Source organism: Salmo trutta, chromosome 22, assembly GCF_901001165.1.
Source record: "Salmo trutta chromosome 22, fSalTru1.1, whole genome shotgun sequence".
NCBI classification, from domain to species: Eukaryota; Metazoa; Chordata; class Actinopteri; order Salmoniformes; family Salmonidae; genus Salmo; species Salmo trutta.
In genome coordinates, this window is record NC_042978.1 from 12240700 (window position 1) to 12262870 (window position 22171).

Genomic DNA, 22171 nt, shown 5'->3' on the forward strand with positions numbered 1-22171 from the left:
GGCCAGGGTTTTTTCTGCCATTTAAATCCTTGTGTCGTGCCGCCTAAGCATTTAAAAAAAAAGTCCAAACAGTGAAGAAAAAACAGTGGGAGAATATGTAAGGATTGAAAAGCGCTTTCAGTGTAAACTTAAACGTCTAAAACCAGATATAGGAGTATGTAGAAAAGATAATGGACGTACACACTCAGTGGCCAGTTTTTTTTTTCTCCAACAGACAGTGAGTCGCAGGCAAACAGGCATTCAGTTACTGTTTGATTGAATTTTAGAATGGGCAAAACGAGTGACCTAAGTGACTGAGCATGGTTTGATCGTCCGTGCCAGGCGCGCCGGTTCCAGTATCTCAGAATCATCCAGCCTCCTGAGCTTTTCGCGTATGACAGTGTCTAGGGTTTACTGAGAACAGTGCGCAAAACAAAAAAACTTCCAGTCAGTGTAGGTGAAAACAGCTCGTTGAAGTAGAATGGCACAACAGTGGTGTGCAGAACGGCATTTCAGAACGCACAACCTGTTGATAATTATCACGGATCGGCTATTGAAGCAGATGACCACACCGGATTCCACTCCGATCAGCTAAAAACAAGAAGAAGCGGCTGCAGTGGGCATGTGATCACCAACACTGGACAACTGAGTGGAAAAACATTGCCTGGTCCGACGAATACCGGTTCCTGTTGTGTTATGCGTACGTAGCATGAATCCATGGCCCCATCCTGCCTGGTGTCAACGGTACAGGCTCGTGGCGGTGGTGTTGGGATTGTTTTCCTGGCATTGCTAGGTCCTTTGATACCAATTGATCAACGTTTCCATACCCCGAAGAATTCAAGCTGTTAGGGGGCGGTCTGAGCCGGTACTAGATGGGTGTACCTAATATTACTTTTTTAATCATATCATCTTTGAGAACTAACAAATAACCAAAATAAAAGCTAAACAGGGAGAATTAAAAATTCCCAAAACAATGAATTTAGAAGTATAGATTTTGTTATTATGTTTGGTCAAAATAACACAGCATTAGCCATGGCAAAATGCATACAATTGCAGGAAATTTGCTTTAAAACTGAAAACAACTCTTAGCTCCATTGTAGAATTGCAGGAAATTGGCTTAAAAATGCAAACATTTCTCTACACCAAACAAGATGGAGGCAGACCGTGCCACCCTGCCACGCCCACCACCTAAGCCACTTTTGGATCCAGAAAAAACCCTGGAGGCTATCTGTTAAATAAACCTATATCAATGGATAATGATTTGATATTTCCAGAAGCCAACCCATCCTCTAATTCAGGGTTTCTCAAACTCAGTCTTGGGGCCCCCCCTGAGTGCACAATTTGGTTTTTGCCTCAGTGCTACACAGCTGATTAGCACTACACACACACACTACACAGCTCATCAAGCTTTCATTATTTGAATCAGCTGTGTAGTGCTAGGGCAAAGACCAAAATGTGCACCCGGGGGTGGGGGGCCCAGGACCAAGTTTGGGAAACCTTGCTGTAATTGATGTTCGCTAAGCCCTGCCCCAGAATTTTGGCCAACCAATCTGTGCTCCAATGCATAGCAACACATAAAAGCCAGTGAGTAAATAAATATATAGTTTAAATAATTGACCAGTGCACCAGTGATACTGAAGCTCATTCATTTCCAATGGAATGCTGCATTTGCCTTGCAGCATTGCCTTGCAGAGGCAGTTTCAGGGCGTTCTGTGTGTTGCATATGTTGGATTTATCGAAAGTATGCGGAATGCCTCGATTATACCTTCAGCATAATTGCGCAAAATGGTACACAGCAGCATCTACATGTGTGCAACAAAAGTTCAACATTCACCTTTTGCTACCATTTCTGTCAAGCCGTCTACGCATAGTTTGACGCATATGTTCCATGTTTGATAAATCCAAAGTATTCACCACACAGAACGCACTGCAACTGCCTCTGCAACACAACGCTGCAAGGCAAACGCAGCGTTCCATTGGAAATGAACGTACTTCTGGTGTACCAAAATGCAATGACACTGTCGGTGTGATCGAGGCGTAAAGGACATGCTGGTGGCCCTGTCACTTACGACTTATCGAAATCTCCTAAGGAATGTTTGGATGATGCCCGCGGTTTCTTCCCGTCACAATTGTGTGGCCTGTACAGGTTTTACAAAGTCCAACACCTTCAGATCGTTCATTACAAATAAAGAACACACCATCAATATATTAATTGCCTGTGGGTCTAACAATGTAGTGTATCTACTGTCTTGTCCATGCGGCTTGCAATACACTGGTATTCATTTTGCTCCTCCCTTCCTGTAGGCAGAAACTCAAAAAGGATGTACCCATGCTAAGGACTATTCAACGCTGGTCTGACCAATCTGAATCCACGCTTCAAGATTGTTTTGATCACGCGGACTGGGATATGTTCCGGGTAGCTTCCGAGAATAATATTGACAAATATACTGATACGGTGACTGAGTTTATCAGGAAGTGTATAGGAGATGTTGTACCAACTGTGACTATTAAAACCTTCCTAACCAGAAACCGTGGATAGATGGCAGCATTCGCGCAAAACTGAAAGTGCGAACCACTGCATTTAACCATGGCAAGGTGACTGGGAATATAGCAGAATACAAACAGTGTAGTTATTCCTGCCGCAAGGCAATCCAACAGGCAAAACATCAATATAGAGACAAAGTGGAGTCGCAATTCAACGGCTCAGACATGAACGTATGTGGCAGGGTCTACAGACAATCACGGACTACAAAAGGAAAACCAGCTACGTCGCGGACACCGACATCTTGCTTCCGGACAAGCTAAACACCTTCACCCGCTTTGAGGATAACACAGTGCCACCGACGCGGCCCGCTACGAAGGACTCTGGGCTCTCCTTCTCCGATGTGAGTAAGACATTTAAGCGTGTCAACCCTCGCAAGGCTGCCGGCCTAGACTGCATCCCTAGCCGCGTCCTCAGAGTATGCACAGACCAGCTGGCTGGTGTGTTTACGGACATATTCAAACTCTCCCTATCCCAGTCAGCTGTCCCCACATGCTTCAAGATGGCCACCATTGTTCCCGTACCCAAGAAAGCTAAGGTAACTGAACTAAATGACTATCGCCCCCATAACACTCCCTTCTGTCATCATGAAGTGCTTTGAGAGACGAGTCAAGGATCATATCACCTCTACCTTACCTGTCACCCCAGACCCACTTCAATTTGCTTACCGCCCCAATAGATCCACAGACGGTGCAATCGCCATCGCACTGCACACTGTCCTACCCCATCTGGACAAGAGGAATACCTATGTAAGAATGCTGTTCATTGACTATAGCTCAGCATTCAACACCATAGTACCCTTCAAGCTCAGCATTAAGCTCGAGGCCCTGGGTCTGAACCCCGCCCTGTGCAACTGGGTCCTGGACTTCCTTACCGGCTGTCCACAGGTGGTGAAGGTAGGAAACAACACCTCCACTTCACTCATCCTCAACACTGGGGCCCCACAAGGGGGTGTGCTAGGCCCTCTCCTGTACTCCCTGTTCACCACCCATGATTGTGTGGCCAAGCAGGCCTCCAACTCAATCATCAACTTTGCAGACATCACAACAGTAGTAGGCTTGATTACCGACAATGACGAGACAGCCTACAGGGAGGAGGTGAGGGCTCAGAGTGTGATGCCAAGAAAATAACCTCTCACTCAATGTCAATAAAACAAAGGAGATGATCGTGGACTGCAGTGGAGAAGGTGGAAAGCTTAAAGTTCCTCGGCGTACACATAACTGACAAACTGAAATGGTCCACCCACACAGACAGTGTGGTGAAGAAGGCGCAACAGCGCCTAAAAAGCCCTAAACATTTACAGATGCACAATTGAGAGCATCCTGTCGGGCTGTATCACCGCCTGGTACGGCAACTGCACCGCCCGCAACCGCAGGGCTCTCCAGAGGGTGGTGCAGTCTGCCCAACATATCACCAGGGGCACACTTCCTGCCCTCCAGGACACCTACAGCACCCGGTGTCACAGGAAGGCCAAAAAGATCATCAAGGACAACAACCACCCAAGCCACTGCCTGTTCAACCTGCTATCATCCAGAAGGTGAGGTCAGTACAGGTGCATCAAAGCTGGGACCGAGAGACTGAAAAATAGCTTCTCTCTCCAGGCCATCAGACTGTTAAATAGACATCACTAGCACAGAGGCTGCTGTCTATATACATAGACTTTAAATCACTGGCCACTTTAATAAGTGGAACACTAGTCACTTTAACAATGTTTGCATATCTTGCATTACTCATCTCATATGTATATGCTGTATTCTATTCTACTGTATCTTAGTCTATGCCACTCTGACATTGCCCGTCCATATATTTATATATTTTTAATTCCATTCCTTTACTTAGATTTGTGTGTATTAGGTATATGTTGTGAAATTGTTAGATATTACTGCACTGTCGGAGCTAGAAACGCAAGCATTTCGCTACACCTGCAATAACATCTGCTAAACACGTGTATGTGACCAATAACATTTTATTTATTTGGATTTATTACACGTAGGCAACTACGGTTACGCAATAATAAGCATCGCAGTGCCTTCTGAAGAAATGACCTAAAATCACCAGTGGCCAGACATTTTTATGAGGCTAATCATGCTGTGAATGATCTTACGTTCTGTGCCATTGACTGTGTTCTCTCAAACTGCAGATGCAATATAGGATGAGCGCCTTCTCCAGTGCTAAGCCCGATGGAACTTGTACTTAAAATCTCTACACAGTTGAATTATCGATTTGTGATACTCTTCTATATATTCCTTGTTAATATGCATTGACTCCCGATTGGCCAGTCTCTAATGAACTATCTGTTTGCTCCTGTTGCGCTTGTTACACACAGCAGGTCTTAAGTACGTTTCTTCTTAATTTGTTTGTACAGCACTAATAAAAGCATAAAGCCGAAACGTATGTCCAGTACATTTTTTTATTAGCACCTTTCACTTTTTGTATTATATTATTTTTGCATCTCAGCCTGGGTTTTGAGTGCAAGTACTTTTTGAACTCTACAGATATTCTCTCTCCCACGCACCGGCCGCCGTTCATTCTAGCCTGAGCGCTGACCCTCATATTGGCTTTCTAGCTAGCCGTGTTATGAACACAACTCCCATCTGCTGTCGACATCAGGATACAATGAAAGCACTAGCTAGTTAGCTTAAAGTGGTTAATAGCTTTGACTGCATGCTGACAGTGAATTCAGAGACATGCAGTGGCTATCCACACTACAAACAATTTTACCAGGTTTCCGTGAAGCAATTGTAATTACAGTCCACCACAACATACCCCAGAATTTCCTGATTAGCAAGGGATAGTGTGTTTAATTTCATTGAGTATTAAAAACAAAGTTTGAGATCATTGTGAGGGGATTTTGACAGCGGTTCTTTTGAGCAAATGTTGTCCGAGGTTACAACAGTAAAGGGTCAATTGTATCTCTCTTAGAAGAAAATAAAAGCAGAAAGTCAAGGACATCCATTACCAGATGTTGTAGGGAGATTCAAACACATTACAAGATAATGCAACATTACACAACTAGCTGAGTTTATACAATGTTCATCTATGCAATGTAGGGGAGAACCAGGACGAAAGTAACATGCCCCATTTTCTCAGATAACAAAGAAGCTAGAATGATGTAATGAAGTCGGCACGTTATCAATTCGGAGGACAACCTCCCTGCAAAATAACAGCCCAGTCTGACTATGTTTCGCCAAGTTACCAACAAAACTTGGTAACTTGGCGACTAAATGCCAGCATAAGTATCAAGTACCATGCTAGCTAATCTTGGGTGTTAGCCTGGAAGAAGTTACAGGAAAGACAGGTGGGACGGAAGTAACAATGCAATCTGATGATCTGGAATAAAAGAAAATAAACGTTTAAAACAGAGGCCATTGTCTTCTCTAGTTCATAATGCTTTTATAAATGTTTGCAAAATAGCAACATGTGACAATGTTTGAAACTTATATATGACATTAGAATTAAGCCTTAATCAATTGACTTGATGGATCTGCTCCAGGACAGCTGGAGCGCGCCTGATTGGTAGGGCTAACCTGATTGGTAGGGCTAACCTGATTGGTAGGGCTAACCTGATTGGTAGGGCTAACCATGAATAGTCACTGAAAATGGTGAAAAACATCTACTACGTTTCCATTAAAGTGAGATGAGAAAAGTAGGGTTAATATAGCGATTATGTGATCCAATTGAGTTTGATTCATATTGTAAGACAAAATATTGTGGTTGAACAACATTGCAATGTTGACACATGGTTCATTTTCATAAACTTAGAACCTATAATATAAATTATTTCAAATCGACACACGTGAAATCATGGCTGATATTACATTTGTTGAAAGTAACAAGCATTACATACCAAAAACATGGAGATAAGACAGATATTGTGCACTTCTTGCCAGCTGTTACTTCCCTCCCAAGGCTGTGTTACTTTTATAACTGCCGGCAAGAGCGGGAGTAACATTGTGGTAGTTCTGTTCTCTGTCCATTTAATTTAAACTAATTTACCCTACAAATGAAATTACAGTTGCTAATGGTAGAGGACAGGTGTGCCAAGATGGATGGATGTCCTTTGGGTGGTGGACTATTCTTGAAACACACAGAAAACTGTTGAGCGTGAAAAACCCAGCAGCGTTACAGTTCTTGACATAATTCGGTGCACCTGGCACCTACTACCATACCCTGTTCAAAGGCACTACAAACCTTTGTCTTGCCCATTCACCCTCCGAATGGCACACATACCCAATCCATGTCTCAATCGTCTCAAGGCTTAAAAATGATTCTTTAACCAGTCTCCTCCACTTCATCTACACTGATTGAAATGGATTTGTGACATCACTAAGGGATCATAGTGAATCCAGGAGAAAGCTATGTCAAGGAAAGAGCAGGTGTTCTTAATGTTTTGTGGATTCGGAAAGTATTTAGACACTTTCCCTTTTCCACATTTTGTTACTTTACAGCCTTATTCTAAAATTGATTAAATAAAAAAAGTCCTCAATCTACACACAATACCCCATAACGACAAAGTCAAAACATGTTTTTAGAAATGTTTGCTAATTTATTAAAAATAAAAAACAGAAATACTTTATTTATATACACAATTAGTCAAAACTTTTAGAACACCTACTCATTCAAGGGTTTTTATTTTGACTATTTTCTACATTGTAGAATAATAGTGAAGACATCAAAACTATGAAATAACACATATGGAATCATGTAGTAAACAAAAAAAGTGATCAACAAATCAAAATATATTTTAGATTCTTCAGATAGCCACCCTTTGCCTCGATGACAGCTTTGCCCACTCTCGACATTCTCTCAACCAGCTTCATGAGGTAGTCACCTGGAATGCATTTCAATTAACAGGTGTGCCTTCTTAAAAGTTAATTTGTGAAATGTCTTTCCTTCTTAATGCGTTTGAGCCAATCAGTTGTGTTTTGACAAGGGAGGGGTGGTATACAGAATATAGCCATTATTATTATTATGGCAAGAACAGCTCAAATAAGCAAAGAGAAACGACAGTCCATCATTACTTTAAGACATGAATGTCAGTCAACACGGACCATTTCAAGAACTTTGAAAGTTTCTTCAAATGCAGTCGCAAAAACCATCGCTATGATGAAATTGGCTCTCATGAGGACCGCCACAGGAATGGAAGACCAAGAGTTACCTCTGCTGAAGAGGATACGTTCATTAGAGTTACCAGTCTCAGAATGCAGCCCAAATAAATGCTTCACAGAGTTCAAGTAACAGACACATCTGTGTGAATCAGGCCATCATCACCGAATTGCTGCAAAGAAACTACTACTGAAGTACACCAATAAGAAGAAGAGACTTGCTTGGGCCAAGAAAAACAAGCAATGGACATTAGACGGGTGGTAATCTGTCCTTTGGTCTGATGAGTCAAAATTTTTGGGTCCAACCCCATGTCTTTGTGAGACATGGTGTGGGTGAACGGATGATCGCCACATGTGTATTTCCCACCATAAAGCATGGAGGAGGAGGTATTATGGTGTGGTGGTGCTTTGCTGGTGACACTGTCTGATTTATTTAGAATTCTAGGCACACTTAACCAACATGGCTACCACAGCACTCAGCAGCGATACGCCATCCCATCTGGTTTGGGCTTAGTGGGACTACCATTTGTTTTTCAACAAGACAGTGACCCAACACACCTCCAGGCTGTGTAGGGCTATTTTACCAAGAAGTAGAGTGATGGAGTGCTGCATCAGATGACCTGACCTCCACAATCATCCGACCTCAACCAAATTGAGATGGTTTGGGATGAGTTGGTCCGCAGAGTGAAGGAAAAGCAGCCAACAAGTGCTCAGCATCTGTGGGAACTCCTTCAAGACTGTTGGAAAAGCATTCCAGGTGAAGCTGGTTGAGAAAATGCCAAGAGTGTGCAAAGCTGTCATCAAGGGAAAGAAAGGGTGGCTATATAAAATATATTTAGATTTCTTTAACACTTTTTTGGTTACTACATGATTCCATATGTGTTATTTCAGAGATTTGATGTCTTCACTATTATTCTACAATGTAGAAAATAGTAAAAATAACAAAAAAACACTTAAGTAGGTGTTCTAAAACCTTTGACCGGTAGTGGTAGTATACAGACCCTTTGCTATGAGACTCGAAATTGAGCTCAGGCGCATCCTGTTTCCATTGATCATCCTTGAAATGTTTCTACAACTTCATTGGAGTCCACTTGTGGTAAATTCAATTGATTGTAAAAGATTTGGAAAGGCACACACCTGTCTATATAAAGGTCCCACATTTGACAGTGCATGTCAGAGCAAAAACCAAGCCATGAGGTCGAAGGAAATGTCCGTAGAGCTCTAAGACAGGATTCTGTCGAGGCACCGATCTGGGGAAGGGTACCAGAAATGTCTGCAGCATTGAAGGTCCCCAAGAACACAGTGGCCTCCATCATTCTGAAATGGAAGAAGTTTGGAACCACCAAGAGTTCCTAGAGCTGGCTGCCTGGCCTAATTGAGCAATCAGGGGAGAAAGGCCTTGGTCAGGGAGGTGACCAAGAACCCGATGGTCACTCTGACAGAGATGGGAGAACCTTCCAGAAGGACAACAATCTCAGAGCACTTCACCAAATCAGGCCTGTATGGTAGAGTGGCCAGACAGAATCCACTCAGTAAAAAGGCACATGACAGCCCATTTGGAGTTTGCCAAACGGCACCTAAAGGACTCTCAGACCATGAGAAACAAGATTATCTGGTCTGACGAAACCAAGAGTGAACTCTTTGGCCTGAATGCCAAGCGTCACATCTGGAGGAAACCTGGCACCAACCCTACGTAGGGCTGGGCGGTATACTGTATTTTACTATATACCGGTATTGATGCACGGATCGGTTTGGGGTTTTACGCTTTACCTTCTATAATGGCATTTGAATGTTTGGTTTGTTAAATGTGATACTCCGTGTGTAACGTCCATATTTATAGCTTACTCCGCTACTTGAGTCATCCCTCTCCGCTCTCTCTCTCCAAGCCACTTTCCACAGACCTAGTCCCACCCCGTCACTCAAAGAGCTCATTTGTTGTTGCTTGACCTTAATATAAATCGACATGCATTCTATAATTACAATATTTGTTTGTGTTTCTTACATCTGCAAACAGCTAGTTTGTATTTTCTTAGCAAGTTAAGCTAAATCGTGTTAGCCACTAATGCTAATCGCTAGTTAGCTGGCTAACTGGGGTATTGTGTGTAGATTGATTAAGGAAAAAACTATTTAATCCATTTTAGAATAAGGCTGTAACGTAAAAAAAATGTGGAAAAAGTGAAGGGGTCTGAGTTTATAAGGTGTCATAAAATATGGTGTCTCAAGCTCTATCGATCTCTGAGTAATTAGGAAAAAAAACAAGTGTTACTTTCGTCCCGGTTCCCCCTACATTTCAATCACCTAGCTATACTGATTTTAATGAGCACAACACAATGTATGCCAAAAATTATATTTTTACTTTAAGGGAGAAGGAATAACAAGGGAACATTGCAACTGCAATAAGGGAATGGCTCATTGCCTTTTGCCTATCACTTCAATTTTACTGAAACCAGGATATAGGCCAGATAAAGAAGAAAGGTTGTTGTTGGTATTTGCACCAAAAACCCATTTTTATTTCAATTAGGCTACTTCTTATTCATTCCTGACCAGGATAAATAACTGTTTGGGTGATTATCTGCTAAATCAGTCACAACATGGAGACATTCCCAAATTGATCTCATACTCCGCCTTTCATCATATCGTGGGAGGCAGTGTAGCCTAGTGGTTAGAGCGTTGGACTAGTAACCGAAAGGTTGCAAGATCGAATCCCCGAGCTGACAAGGTAAACATCTGTCGTTCTGACCTTGAACAAGGCAGTTAACCCACCTTTCCTAGGCCGTCAATGAAAATAAGAATTTGTTCTTAACCGACTTGCCTAGTTAAATAAAAGGTAAAAAAATATCCCTTTTAGTCTGTTTGAGAAAATGGCACTCTCTCCGGAGTTGAGACTTCAAATAAAATACAATTGTAATTTGTCACATGCGCCGAATACACCTTAACGTGAAATGTTTACTTACAATCCCTTAACCAACAATGCAGTTAAGAAAAATAAGAGTTAAGAAAATATTTACTAAATAAACTAAAGTTTAAAAAAGTTACACACTAAAACAACAATAACCAGGCTATATATACACACATACACACAGTGGGTACTAGTACAGAGTTAATGTGTGGGGGTACAGGTTAGTCCAGGTAATTGAGGTAATATGTACTTGTAGGTAGGGGTAAAGTGACTATGACTAGACAATAAACAGACTTGATGATACGTATAGATTAACATGGATTCAAATCCTCCTGAAGATCAGTCCTGTCGCATAAATGCAGTACATATTCATTCCCATTAGAGGATCAGATCTAGGTTCTACAGGAGCCCAGGAGAGCTTGGTTGTAAAGAAGCCATGTCTCACGCTGTGAAGCCTCATGTCTGAGTGCAAGAGTAGGCAGAGAGAGAGAAAAAGAGAGAGAAAATGGGGCCTTGATCCCTCCCCCTGGCCGGGAGGGAGTGGGTTGGAAGCCAAAAGCGAGGCCTCAGAAGGGAAAGCAAAGAGCCGTGGAGAGGAGTCAGGGGGGGGGGGGGGGGGTGACCGTGACACACATTTCTGGGACACAGGCCTTTGTCTGGCCAGCTGGCACATTCCATGCTGCCCTGCAGGATCAAGGAGGACCCGGGGGGGGGGGGGGGGCCTCACCGAACCGTCAATTCAACGCTCCGCCAACGTTCTACCAACATGCTTCAATGCTCTACTAGCCTCTGCGCAGCCATGTCAAACCACCCTTACAGTGTTGTGCACAGGTATCCTAGAGATGAGGTAAATATGGCAGTGACATTTTCAATTCAACATGGCACTGCTCTGCAAAGGTCTTAATAAAGTCAGGATTGTCCAGATAGATTATTGTAAACCTATTCCAGGTCATATTCAGCCCCCCCCCCCCCCCCCCCCCCCCCGCCTCTCTACACACATGCATACCCATACTCATGCATGAACTGAATTACATTTGTGTACATTATTACATGAAACTGATTCATGGAAAAACAAGCGTGTACTATTGTATAGCGATATGTAACACATTCCAGGAGCGTGTTGGCATTGACTAGCCTATATATACACTGTAGTTGATTACCATGAAACGTACAAGGAGTCATTGAAACAAACAAGTTGGAGGTGTATGATCAGAGGGGACGGTGAGCAGCGGATGGCTAGCGAGGTGAGTGGGACAGCAGCTGCTGGGCTGGCAGCCAGCAGGATGAGAGGGAGGGAACTGAAGGAAAAGACTACTGCTCTCCCCACGTATCTATATTTCATCACCTTTCCCGTGCTGTACGCACGCCCATATATTATAAATTAATCTAAACGTTTCACAACAATGAATTAATCATGGGCGGTGTTGACGACGGATGGGCCCCTTTCTGTATCTGGTCAAATCACTTCTGTGGGAATCAGTGCATTTTTAGGGCCAATGGAAAAATGTGCTGGCATCAGGCCAGTCCATCAGTTTTGAGTCAGTAGTACTTGACAACAGAATGTAAAATTCTAGCCAAACAAACACCCTCTCAGTGAAAAACAAGTGCACAAAAGAAAGTCCATTGTGGTAAAATGATCCTACTCTCAATCAACATTACTCCTCATTACACTGACTTCAAATGTAAGTCAGTGTAAAAAAAAAAGTCTAACTCTGAACCTTTCGCAGTGAAGGCAGGTGATATTGATTGGTTCTTTCTGAAACCAGTAACTGAATTTACAGTGAAACAGCATTAGACATTAGCTTCTTGCTCACGTTCTGAGTTAAACTCTAAAACTCACTTTCCCAGTGACCCGTGGGTGTGTGGGTTCACCCAGAGACAGTGTCATCATTGGCTAATCCCCCTCACTTGGATCTTCATCTCATGCTTAAGCTCCCTCAGTAATTCATCTTCCAAAGTCACTGATCTGTAAAATGGCCCCCCTATGCGGATCAGCTGCCCGAAAATACCCATGAGTTATTCTGTGGTCTATGAAAGCATCAAAATAAGTTATCTGGAAGCAATAGCTCAGAAATATAAAACCAAGCTGTTCCAAACTACACTTGGGTTGGTATACATGATATAAAGGACACATATTCAATGGGGATAACAGATGGCAGAATACCACAGGTAAACTCTGATACTGAAAAATCATTTGAACAACGATATAAGATTGTAAATGACCTACTTCATGCAGAAGTTCTGGGGTGTAAATATCCCCCATATAATACCTCTGATTATTTGAAAAGATCTGATGATATATATAAAAAAATATGTAAAAAAAAAAATATGACTCCACAACTGTGAAATCAATTAGGCTATTTGTAATCTTGTGCCATAATTGCATGTAGGTAATAGAATAATGCGAGTTGTTTCGCAATGTTTTCCGCCGACAACTATATAAATGGCCCCTGAGGTAAAGAGACTAAGTTGTTACCCCTGCTGTAAGCATTACGGGGATGACACTCAGGGGACTATGGTCATTTCCATGTAAAAGGACCCATGAGCACCAACGTGTGAAGTTTATAGGAGCATGACAAAGTGGGTGTCAAATGAAAGCTAAGAGTCTATATTTTGAGAGATTTCGGCATATATACATTTTTGAACCATTTCCAATCTAAAAATTTGGAATAAAGCAAAGGCTTTGATTTATTGTCCAACTGACGGAAAAGGAGTCTTAGAAAACATTTACCAGAAAAAGTCTTAACCTCAAAACAATGTTGAAGTAAAGAATAAAAGACCCCGGCCAACAAATATCAACACTTACAGTGCATTCGGAAAATATTAAGACCGCTTGACATTTTCCAAAAATGTTTACGTCACAGCATTATTCTGAAATGGATTCAATTGTTTTCTCCCCCTTTTTAGCAAATATATATAAAAAATGGAAATATTACAAAAGTATTCAGACCATTTACTTAGTACTTTGTTGAACACCTTTGGCAGTGATTACGGCATCAAGTCTTCTTGGGTATGATGCTACAAGCTTGGCACACCTGTTTTAGGGGAGTTTCTCAAAATTTTTTCTGCAGATCCTCTCAAGCTCTGTCAGGTTGGATGGGGAGCATCGCTGCACAGCTATTTTCAGGTCTCTCCAGAGATGTTCGATCGGGTTCAAGTCCGGGCTCTGGCTGGGCCACTCAAGGACATTCAGAGAGTTGTCCAGAAAACCACTCCTGTGTTGTCTTGGCTGTGAGCTTAGAGTCATTGTCCTCTTGGAAAGGTGAACCTTCACCCCAGTCTGAGGTCCTGAGCGCTCTGGAGCAGGTTTTCATCAAGGATCTCTCTGTACTTTGCTCGGAGTCCTTTATGTGCCTTTTGGCAAACTCCAAGATGGCTGTCATGTGCCATTTACTGAGGAGTGGCTTCCATCTGGCCACTCTACCATAAAGGCCTGATTGGTGAAGTGTTGCAGAGATGGGAGAACATTCCAGAAGGACAACCATCTCCACAGAGGAACTCTGGAGCCCTGTCAAAGTGACCATCGGGTTCTTGGTCACCTCCCTGACAAAGGCCCTTCTCCCCTGATTGCTCAGTTTGGCCGGGCGGCCAGCTCTAGGAAGAGACTTGGTGGTTCCAAACTTCTTCAATTTAAGAATTGAAATGTAAAAAAGAATGATGGAAGCCACTGTGTTTTTGGGGATCTTCAATGCTGCAGACATTTTTTGGTACCCTTTCCCAGATCTGTACCTCTATACAATCCTGTTTCGGAGCTTTACCACAGGTGGACTCCAATCAAGTTGTAGAAACAGCTCAAGGATGATCAATGGAAACAAGATGCACCTGAGCTCAATTTTGAGTATCATAGCAAAGGATCTGAACACTGTCATTATGGGGTATTGTGTGTAGATTGATGAGGGAAAAAATAATTGGGTCAATTTTGGAATAAGGCTGCAACATAACAGAATGTGGAAAAAGTCAAGGGGTCTGAATACTTTCCGAATGTACAGTAGATTTAGTTGACATTTTTTTCTTGCTTCTGTAAGCTTAAGAATGCCTGATGCCTTCAAATTCCTTTACCAAAAACCAACATATCTTTAAGATATTTTCTAATTTCTCTCCCTCATGAGGGTGGATAACAAAAGTTCAGAGAAGTAAGAAGTAAAGGTAAACCTACCAATTAATTCGTGTTTTTACTGATACCAACTTAGTTTAAGAATTCTTAAGTGGTTAAAATGGAAAATTCTGTTAACAAATCGGTAATTTGGTCAGTCTGCCCTGGCCTTGATTTCAATGTCCACAGACATCATTTTTTGGTCCAGACCAGCATTGATTTCAACGTCCCCATACGTCTGAACCGGCCTTCATTTACCCCAAACATAGAGGTCCATGATTGGTTCAGATTTGGCCCGGATCAGACATCTATGTTTTACAAGTTTGGACAGCACAGCACAGTACAGTAGAGCACAGTACAGTAAAGAAAAGTAGAGTATAGTCCTGTACAGTAGAATTGAGTTCAGTACAGTACACAGTAGAGCATACTAGAGTTGAGTACACTAATGTACTGTACTAAACTATACTCTCCTGAACTCTACTGTACTCTATTATGCTGTACTGTGCTCTACTTTGATGTCCAAACTTGTGGAACATAGACGTCTATGTTCAGATTTGGTCCTGTCTGGACCAATATAATTTGGCCGTTTGGTGGCCGAGCTCTTTAAAATAATAGCCAGTGTGTAGAATAATACCAAATACGCAAAGGAGGATATTGCAGATTTCTACCTTCGTGTACCTATTTAGGATACATCACCATGAACTGAATTACACTCATAACCATAAATATGCATTTCTGTGTGGTACAGATCAGGGACCAATGATGAAATTCCGTCACCACAATTCTGTTTCCGAATGTAAATCCATTTCACCTACAGTAGTTCAATAACGAAAATATATAATTTTTTTCAAACTCAAGGTGTCATGTCATAGCTGATACCCCATTCTTTCTGCAGACATCTTGAATCATAATTCGGAGCAGATATTTAACACCGTTTTTGGAAAATGTCGTTACATAAATTGTCCCAAAATTCTGTTACGAAACTTTGCATCTGCACAGTTCTTCCAGTAAATGTGTTTTTGTAAAATGTTCAGTGTACATTGTTAAAAGTAGTCCTTGTGAACAGAGTTATATGGTTTGTTAAGTCTCAGTGCAATTTTGTTACTGTGGAATTGCCCCTATTCCTTTCCAGAAACCTAGATTATTGTTTTTGTATAGAGAATAAAATGTGTGAGAGAAAAACTGATTTTGACTGTAGTTCTCCTTTAAGGGTTTCATTCCTATGACCCCCCTGAGAGTCGAGTGAGCCTCACGTCAACATTCCTGAGCCAGCGAAAGTGTCCAGCCATTTCAGCAACATGACACTGCACAACTAAATACCAAAATAGCATGGTGGAAACGCTAACTCACTACTACTCAACAACAAGTAGACATCTCAGCTCACATATGGTCTTCTATCAAGGTGCTAAGGTGTTACATTCTTTAATCCACACATTCCTTTCCAGGGACCAAATAATGTTCTCATCAAATGGAATTCTCAACAACTTAACAATGTTAACGATAATCTGGAAACTTTTCAAAACCTTCTTAGCATCATCTTCACTTGTATTATGAAGTGCAGGCTCTTAACTTGGTCAGTAGGCTCTTGCATATGTCTGACTGATAAAATGCTGTAGTCAACAAATTAAAGTGAAAGGGAGAGAGAATATTACATGCATAAGCAATAGCAAAGATCCCCAAAACAGCAATTAGCCAGCAAATCCTCAACCTCAGAATTGTCATTGAACAATAAGCTATAGGCCACAAAAGACCATTTCATGGCATATATAATTTGTGTAATTTTACTCAAGCTTGCACAACGCAAAACAAATCCTATTTTTGGGACAACTGGTTAAGGCACAATGTCTTTGACACAATGCAATAATTTATGAGGACAATTTCAGGGTAAATTCATCTCAGTGCAGAAACCAAATCTCCAAAAAGTTCTGGGACACTGTAAAGTCCATGGAGAATAAGAGCACCTCCTCCCAGCTGTCCACTGCACTGAGGCTAGGAAACACTGTCACCACCAATAAATCCACGATAATTGACATTTTCAATAAGCATTTTCCTATGGCTGGCCATGCTTTCCACCAGGCTACCCCCACTACGGTCAACAGCCCTCAGCAACTTGCCCAAGCCTCCCCAATTTCTCCTTCACTCAAATCCAGATAGCCGATGTTCTGAAAGAGCTGAAAAATCTGGACCCCTACAAATCAGCCGGGCTAGACAATCTGGACCATCTCTTTCTAAAATTATCCGCTGCAATTGTTGCAACCCCTATTACTAGCCTGTTCAACCTTTCTTTCGTATCGTCTGAGATCCCCAAAGATTGGAAAGCTGCCGCGGTCATCCCCCTCCTCAAAGGGGGAGACACTCTAGACCCAAACTGTCACAGACCTATATCTATCCTAGCCTGCCTTTCTAAGGTCTTCGAAAGCCAAGTTAACAAAGAGATCACCGACCATTTCGAATCCCACCGTACCTTCTCCACTATGCAATCTGGTTTCCGAGCTGGTCATGGGTGCACCTCACCCACGCTCAAGGTCCTAAACGATATCATAACCGCCATCGATAAGAGATAATACTGTGCAGCTGTATTCATCGACCTGGCCAAGGCTTTTGACTCTGTCAATCACCACATTCTTATCAGCAGACTCAACAGCATTGGTTTCTCAAATGACTGCCTCGCCTGGTTCACCAACTACTTCTCTGATTGAGTTCAGTGTGTCAAATCGGAGGGCCTGTTGTCCGGACCTCTGGCAGTATCTATGGGGGTGCCACAGGGTTCAATTCTCGGGCCGACTCTTTTCTCTGTATACATCAATGATGTCGCTCTTGCAGCTGGTGATTCCCTGATCCCCCTCTATGCAGACGACACCATTCTGTATACTTCTGGCCCTTCTTTGGACACTGTGTTAACTAACCTCCAAACGAGCTTCAATGCCATATAACTCTCCTTCCGTGGCCTCCAACTGCTCTTAAATGCAAGTAAAACTAAATGCATGCTCTTTAACCGATTGCTGCCCAGCATCACTACTCTGGACAGTTCTGACTTATGTGGAATATGTGGACAACTACAAATACCTAGGTGTCTGGTTAGATTGTAAACACTCCTTCCAGACTCACATTAAGCATCTCCAATCCAAAATGAAATCTCGAATCGGCTTCCTATTTCGCAACAAAGCATCCTTCACTCAACTGACTATCCTACTGATCCTTGACTTCGGCGATGTCATTTACAAAATAGCCTCCAACACTCTACTCAGCAAATTGGATGCAGTCTATCACAGTGTCATTAATTTTGTCACCAAAGCTCCATATACTACCCACCACTGCGACCTGTATGCTCTCGTTGGCTGGCCCTCGCTTCATATTCGTCGCCAAACCCACTGGCTCTCAGTCATCTATAAGTCTTGGCTAGGTAAAGCCCAGCCTTGTCTCAGCTCACTGGTCACCATAGCAGCATGCGCTCCAGCAGGTATATTTCACTCGTCACCCCCAAAACCAATTCCTCCTTTGGCCGCCTTTTTTTCCAGTTCTCTGCTGCCAATGACTGGAACGAATTGCAAAAATCACTGAAGCTGGAGACTCATATCTCCCTCTCTATCTTTAAGCACCAGCTGTCAAAGCAGCTCACAGATCACTGCACCTGTACATAGCCCATCTGTAAATAGCCCATCCAACTACCTCATCCCCATACTGGGTTTTTTTTCTCTCCTTTGCACCCCAGTATCTCTACTTGCACATTCATCTTTTGCACATCTATCACTCCAGTGTTAATTGCTAAATTGTATTTATTTCGCCATTATGGCCTATTTATTGCCTTACCTCCTTTATCTTACCTCATTTGCACACACTGTATATTAACTTTTCTATTGGTGTTATTGACTGTATGTTTGTTTATTCCATGTGTAACTCTGTGTTGTTGTATGTGTCGCACTGCTTTGCTTTATCTTGGCCAGGTCGCAGTTGTAAATGAGAACTTGTTCTCAACTGGCCTACCTGGTTAAATAAAGATGAAATAAAAAAGATGAGGCATGAAAAATCCAGTTTGGACTTCATTTTTTATTTTACCTTTATTTAACTAGGCAAGTCAGTTAAGAACAAATTCTTATTTTCAATGACGGCCTAGAAACAGTGGGTTAACTGCCTTGTTCAGGGTCAGAACGACAGATGTTTACCTTGTCAGCTCGGGGATTCGATCTTGCAACCTTTCAGTTACTAGTCCAACGCTCTAACCACTAGGCTACCTGCCGCCCGTACTGTAGGTGTTCTAATTGTTATCCCTGGATTAGAACGTGATAAAAGCATACATGACGTGACAAGATGGGGCAATTGGGAGGGGAAACTTGTAGATGAGGGGCACATTTTTGGGGACAGAGCAAATGGACAATGAATTAGCACAACACATATGACATGTGTCAATAATACCTTTCTCTGTGTGATGGATACATGTTTACAGCTCAGGGAAGGCTCCTTTTCTGTGATGGAAAAAGAAGGTAACACCTCAAATTAGACTTTAAAAAAAAAGTGGAATAAACATCAAAAATCACTGAGGTTTTTTAAGGTCAAATGAAAACAGAATGAGGTTAGACTGGTTTTTCTTCTTTCCCAGCCTTTTGTCTGTGGTGGAGAACTATGGGAACTAAAGACAGCACTAGTTTCTCTGAAGCTGAGCTGACTGCATCCTTACCCAGACATACTTACAATACACTAAACCCCACCCCATTGGTTTCCAAGGCCCCAAGGCCCTTCTTCTTAAATATCATTAGTTAAATAATTCAAAGAGGCAACATAAATCTTTCAACTAATGATTTCACCATCAATGGAGCCTTTAACCCATTCATAGACGCTAACTACCTTTAGCTCCTATTGACAATAGTATCCTCTGGCTGGGGAAGTTTCGTTAACAGCCCCGACGCTCGTTCTGAACGTCAAAACACTTCGCTTGTGGTATGTTTTTGGAAACATAAATAACGTATCGTTCATATCAGCGAGAAATACTAATAAGTAAAAAAAAAAGTTAATTTATTACACCTTTATAGGCTTCCCACACAGCCATATTTCCATGTTACAGCGCTTGTGTACGGACAACAGACAAAGACAGAGGCATAGTCTACCTGTGCTAATTAGCTATCTGCGTCTCCGAAGTGTAAATGTGTGTAAACGGAAGACAGATGGCACAAAAGTGTTGTCACTGAAGAATTCTGTGTGCTGCAACTGTGTTAAAACAGTGCACAGTGAGTGTATATTTTGCATTTGTGAAAATATTTTGATGTGATATGAAAGTAGAGGTCTTTATATTTCTAGATCCGTACCACTATTGAGAATCGATTCACATTTAGATAGATTATTTGGCTGCCAGAGCCAATTCGCCTCTAAAAAGAACATATAAGGCCCTTGAACTATAAAGGAGTGACATAAGGCTCCTTTAGTACATTATTGAGCTATGGAGCCTTGAGCACAGCTTGACTACCAAATTATGGGGTGGCTTCAAAAGCTGTCTGTTACCAAGGTAAACATGAGTAAATATTAACTGGAGAAAAGGGCTAAGAATAAGAGTAAATTCTGAAATGCTAGGCTATTGCACCACACAATACAACCAAAGTCATCAACATTTCTGTGTATGTGAACTGTGGCATTTTAATCAGATTATTTCAACACATCAGTATGATATGTGTTTGACAGTGTGGAACAATGTAGCCATAGTCAAGGTGAACATTCATACAGTAGACTGAGGGCATCAACCATGCTGCTTAAAGGCTGATGGCGCTGAAATTAGGTCAGTTGAAAAAGAAATAAGATTAAACCCTTCTTTCAAATAAGATCATTAAGAAAAGACTTATGAAAAGACTTATGGACAAAACATTTAAGAATTCACAGAGATTTATTTTTTTGTGGGGGGGGTCAATGTATGCATACATTACGCCCATACATTAGGGCGATAACATGGCATATCTTAAAGAATATTTCCAATCAAATTCATACAACAACATGGGTAATTTATACATACCACCCTGAACTCATCCCAAACTTCACTTTTTGTCTTTGCCTTTTCAAGAGATTGTAGAGAAAGCGCAACTTGATTTGAGAAACTATAAAACTGCAGTGCACTCACCCCATATTGTTGAACGCTTTCGGTGTCCTTGCAGAATATAAATTCCAGTCTTATCTCAAGCGATAGGTAATGTCTTGCTCTTTGTCTCCGAATAGATGGTTGTCGAATATCACTGTAAAGTGAATTCCTTTATAATTGTACAGTACGTTGCATTACATTTCTGTAACAGGAATACCGCAAACGTTCAGTGGGGGAAAAAATGTACTTGAAAACATGTGTTTTCCCAATTGTAGTAGTTCTGTTTGAAATAAATTAAAACAGCTTTCCTTTGTCCGTCGAATCCAGTTCTTTGTAGCTTTTCCTTTGTGGTGGCACACTAATCTTGTGATTTAACGCCTCTCAAAAACATGAGGGAACTATGTTCTACAAAAGTATAAATGCGTTCTGCCTCTGCTGAGTGTCAGCGCACGGTAATGAGATCCTTCTGCAATTTGTTGTTCCCCCTGCTCTGCCCATTCCGGTATCCCATTCAAGAATTGTCCTTGCTCAATGAGACAGAGACACTAAGTCTAACACCACCTGCTGGCTGCTATTTGACGAATCAAATTACATTGCCTCTAACCTAACCCACTTTACACCATTTGAAATTTGAAATATAATATTCCAATGGCTTGCAGGTTGTCTTGAAAGCACTCTTCCCACTTGTAATGAGGTTTGATTGACATAATGGGATTAAAATAAGTATATTTCCTGTGATTGATGGCTGAAATGAGGAATACTGTCACGTCCTTCATATGAAGGAGACCAAAGCGCAGCATGCGTATCATTCCACATCTTTATTTATATGTGAAACTATGCAAGACATACAATAAACAAAACGTGACGAAGAGGTGCAACATGCACTAACTCAAAATAATCTCCCACAAAACCAAGTGGGAAAAACAACTACTTAAATATGATCCCCAATTAGAGACAATGATGACCAGCTGCCTCTAATTGGGAATCATACGAAAACCCCAACACAGAAAAAAGAAACTAGAACATAACATAGAAAATATAAACTAGACAAAACCCCCCCAGTCACACCCTGACCTACTCTACCATAGAAAAATACGAGCTCTCTATGGTCAGGACGTGACAAATACATTCACATTATGGGTGTAAATGTACATTGTAATTGCTGTTTGGAATAAAAATGCTCTGTCTATTAACGTAAACCTAAATTATACATTTTTTAATTGCTGTACTTCGTACGTTTTTTTTCCTGTAGTTCCAAAAAGCTCTCCCTGAGCTGTCCTTGAAAGGTCAGTGTAAATGTCTCTGAAGCATTTTATTTTGTCTTCCTTCAATCTCTAAGCTTTTGTGACATGTAGGTGCTCAAAATATGCTTGAAGCAAAAAGGTGTTCATATTATATTGGTGTGTATTTGGCATCATGTTGAAAACCTCCCTAAGGCATTAATACAACATAGAAATACATATTGTAAATCAGGTGCGTCAAACTCATTCCACCA

The 22171-nt window shown here is 41.6% G+C and overlaps 1 protein-coding gene across 3 annotated transcripts in view; it reads right to left on the bottom strand.

The window, feature by feature from the left end:
- Nucleotides 1-21202, bottom strand: part of homer3b (homer scaffold protein 3b) — a 43289-nt gene extending 22087 nt beyond the window's left edge. For 2 of the 3 annotated variants that reach the window (XM_029706620.1, XM_029706619.1), the window contains exons 1-2: nucleotides 20719-21202; nucleotides 19032-19081 (exon numbers count right to left, since the gene is read on the bottom strand). In XM_029706620.1, the coding sequence (XP_029562480.1) occupies nucleotides 19032-19054 (23 nt within the window). In that variant the 5' untranslated portion in view covers nucleotides 19055-19081; nucleotides 20719-21202. The remainder of the gene's footprint in view (nucleotides 1-19031; nucleotides 19082-20718) is intronic. The other variant, XM_029706621.1, reaches the window with a different exon arrangement.
- Between the last annotated feature and the right edge of the window lie 969 nt (nucleotides 21203-22171).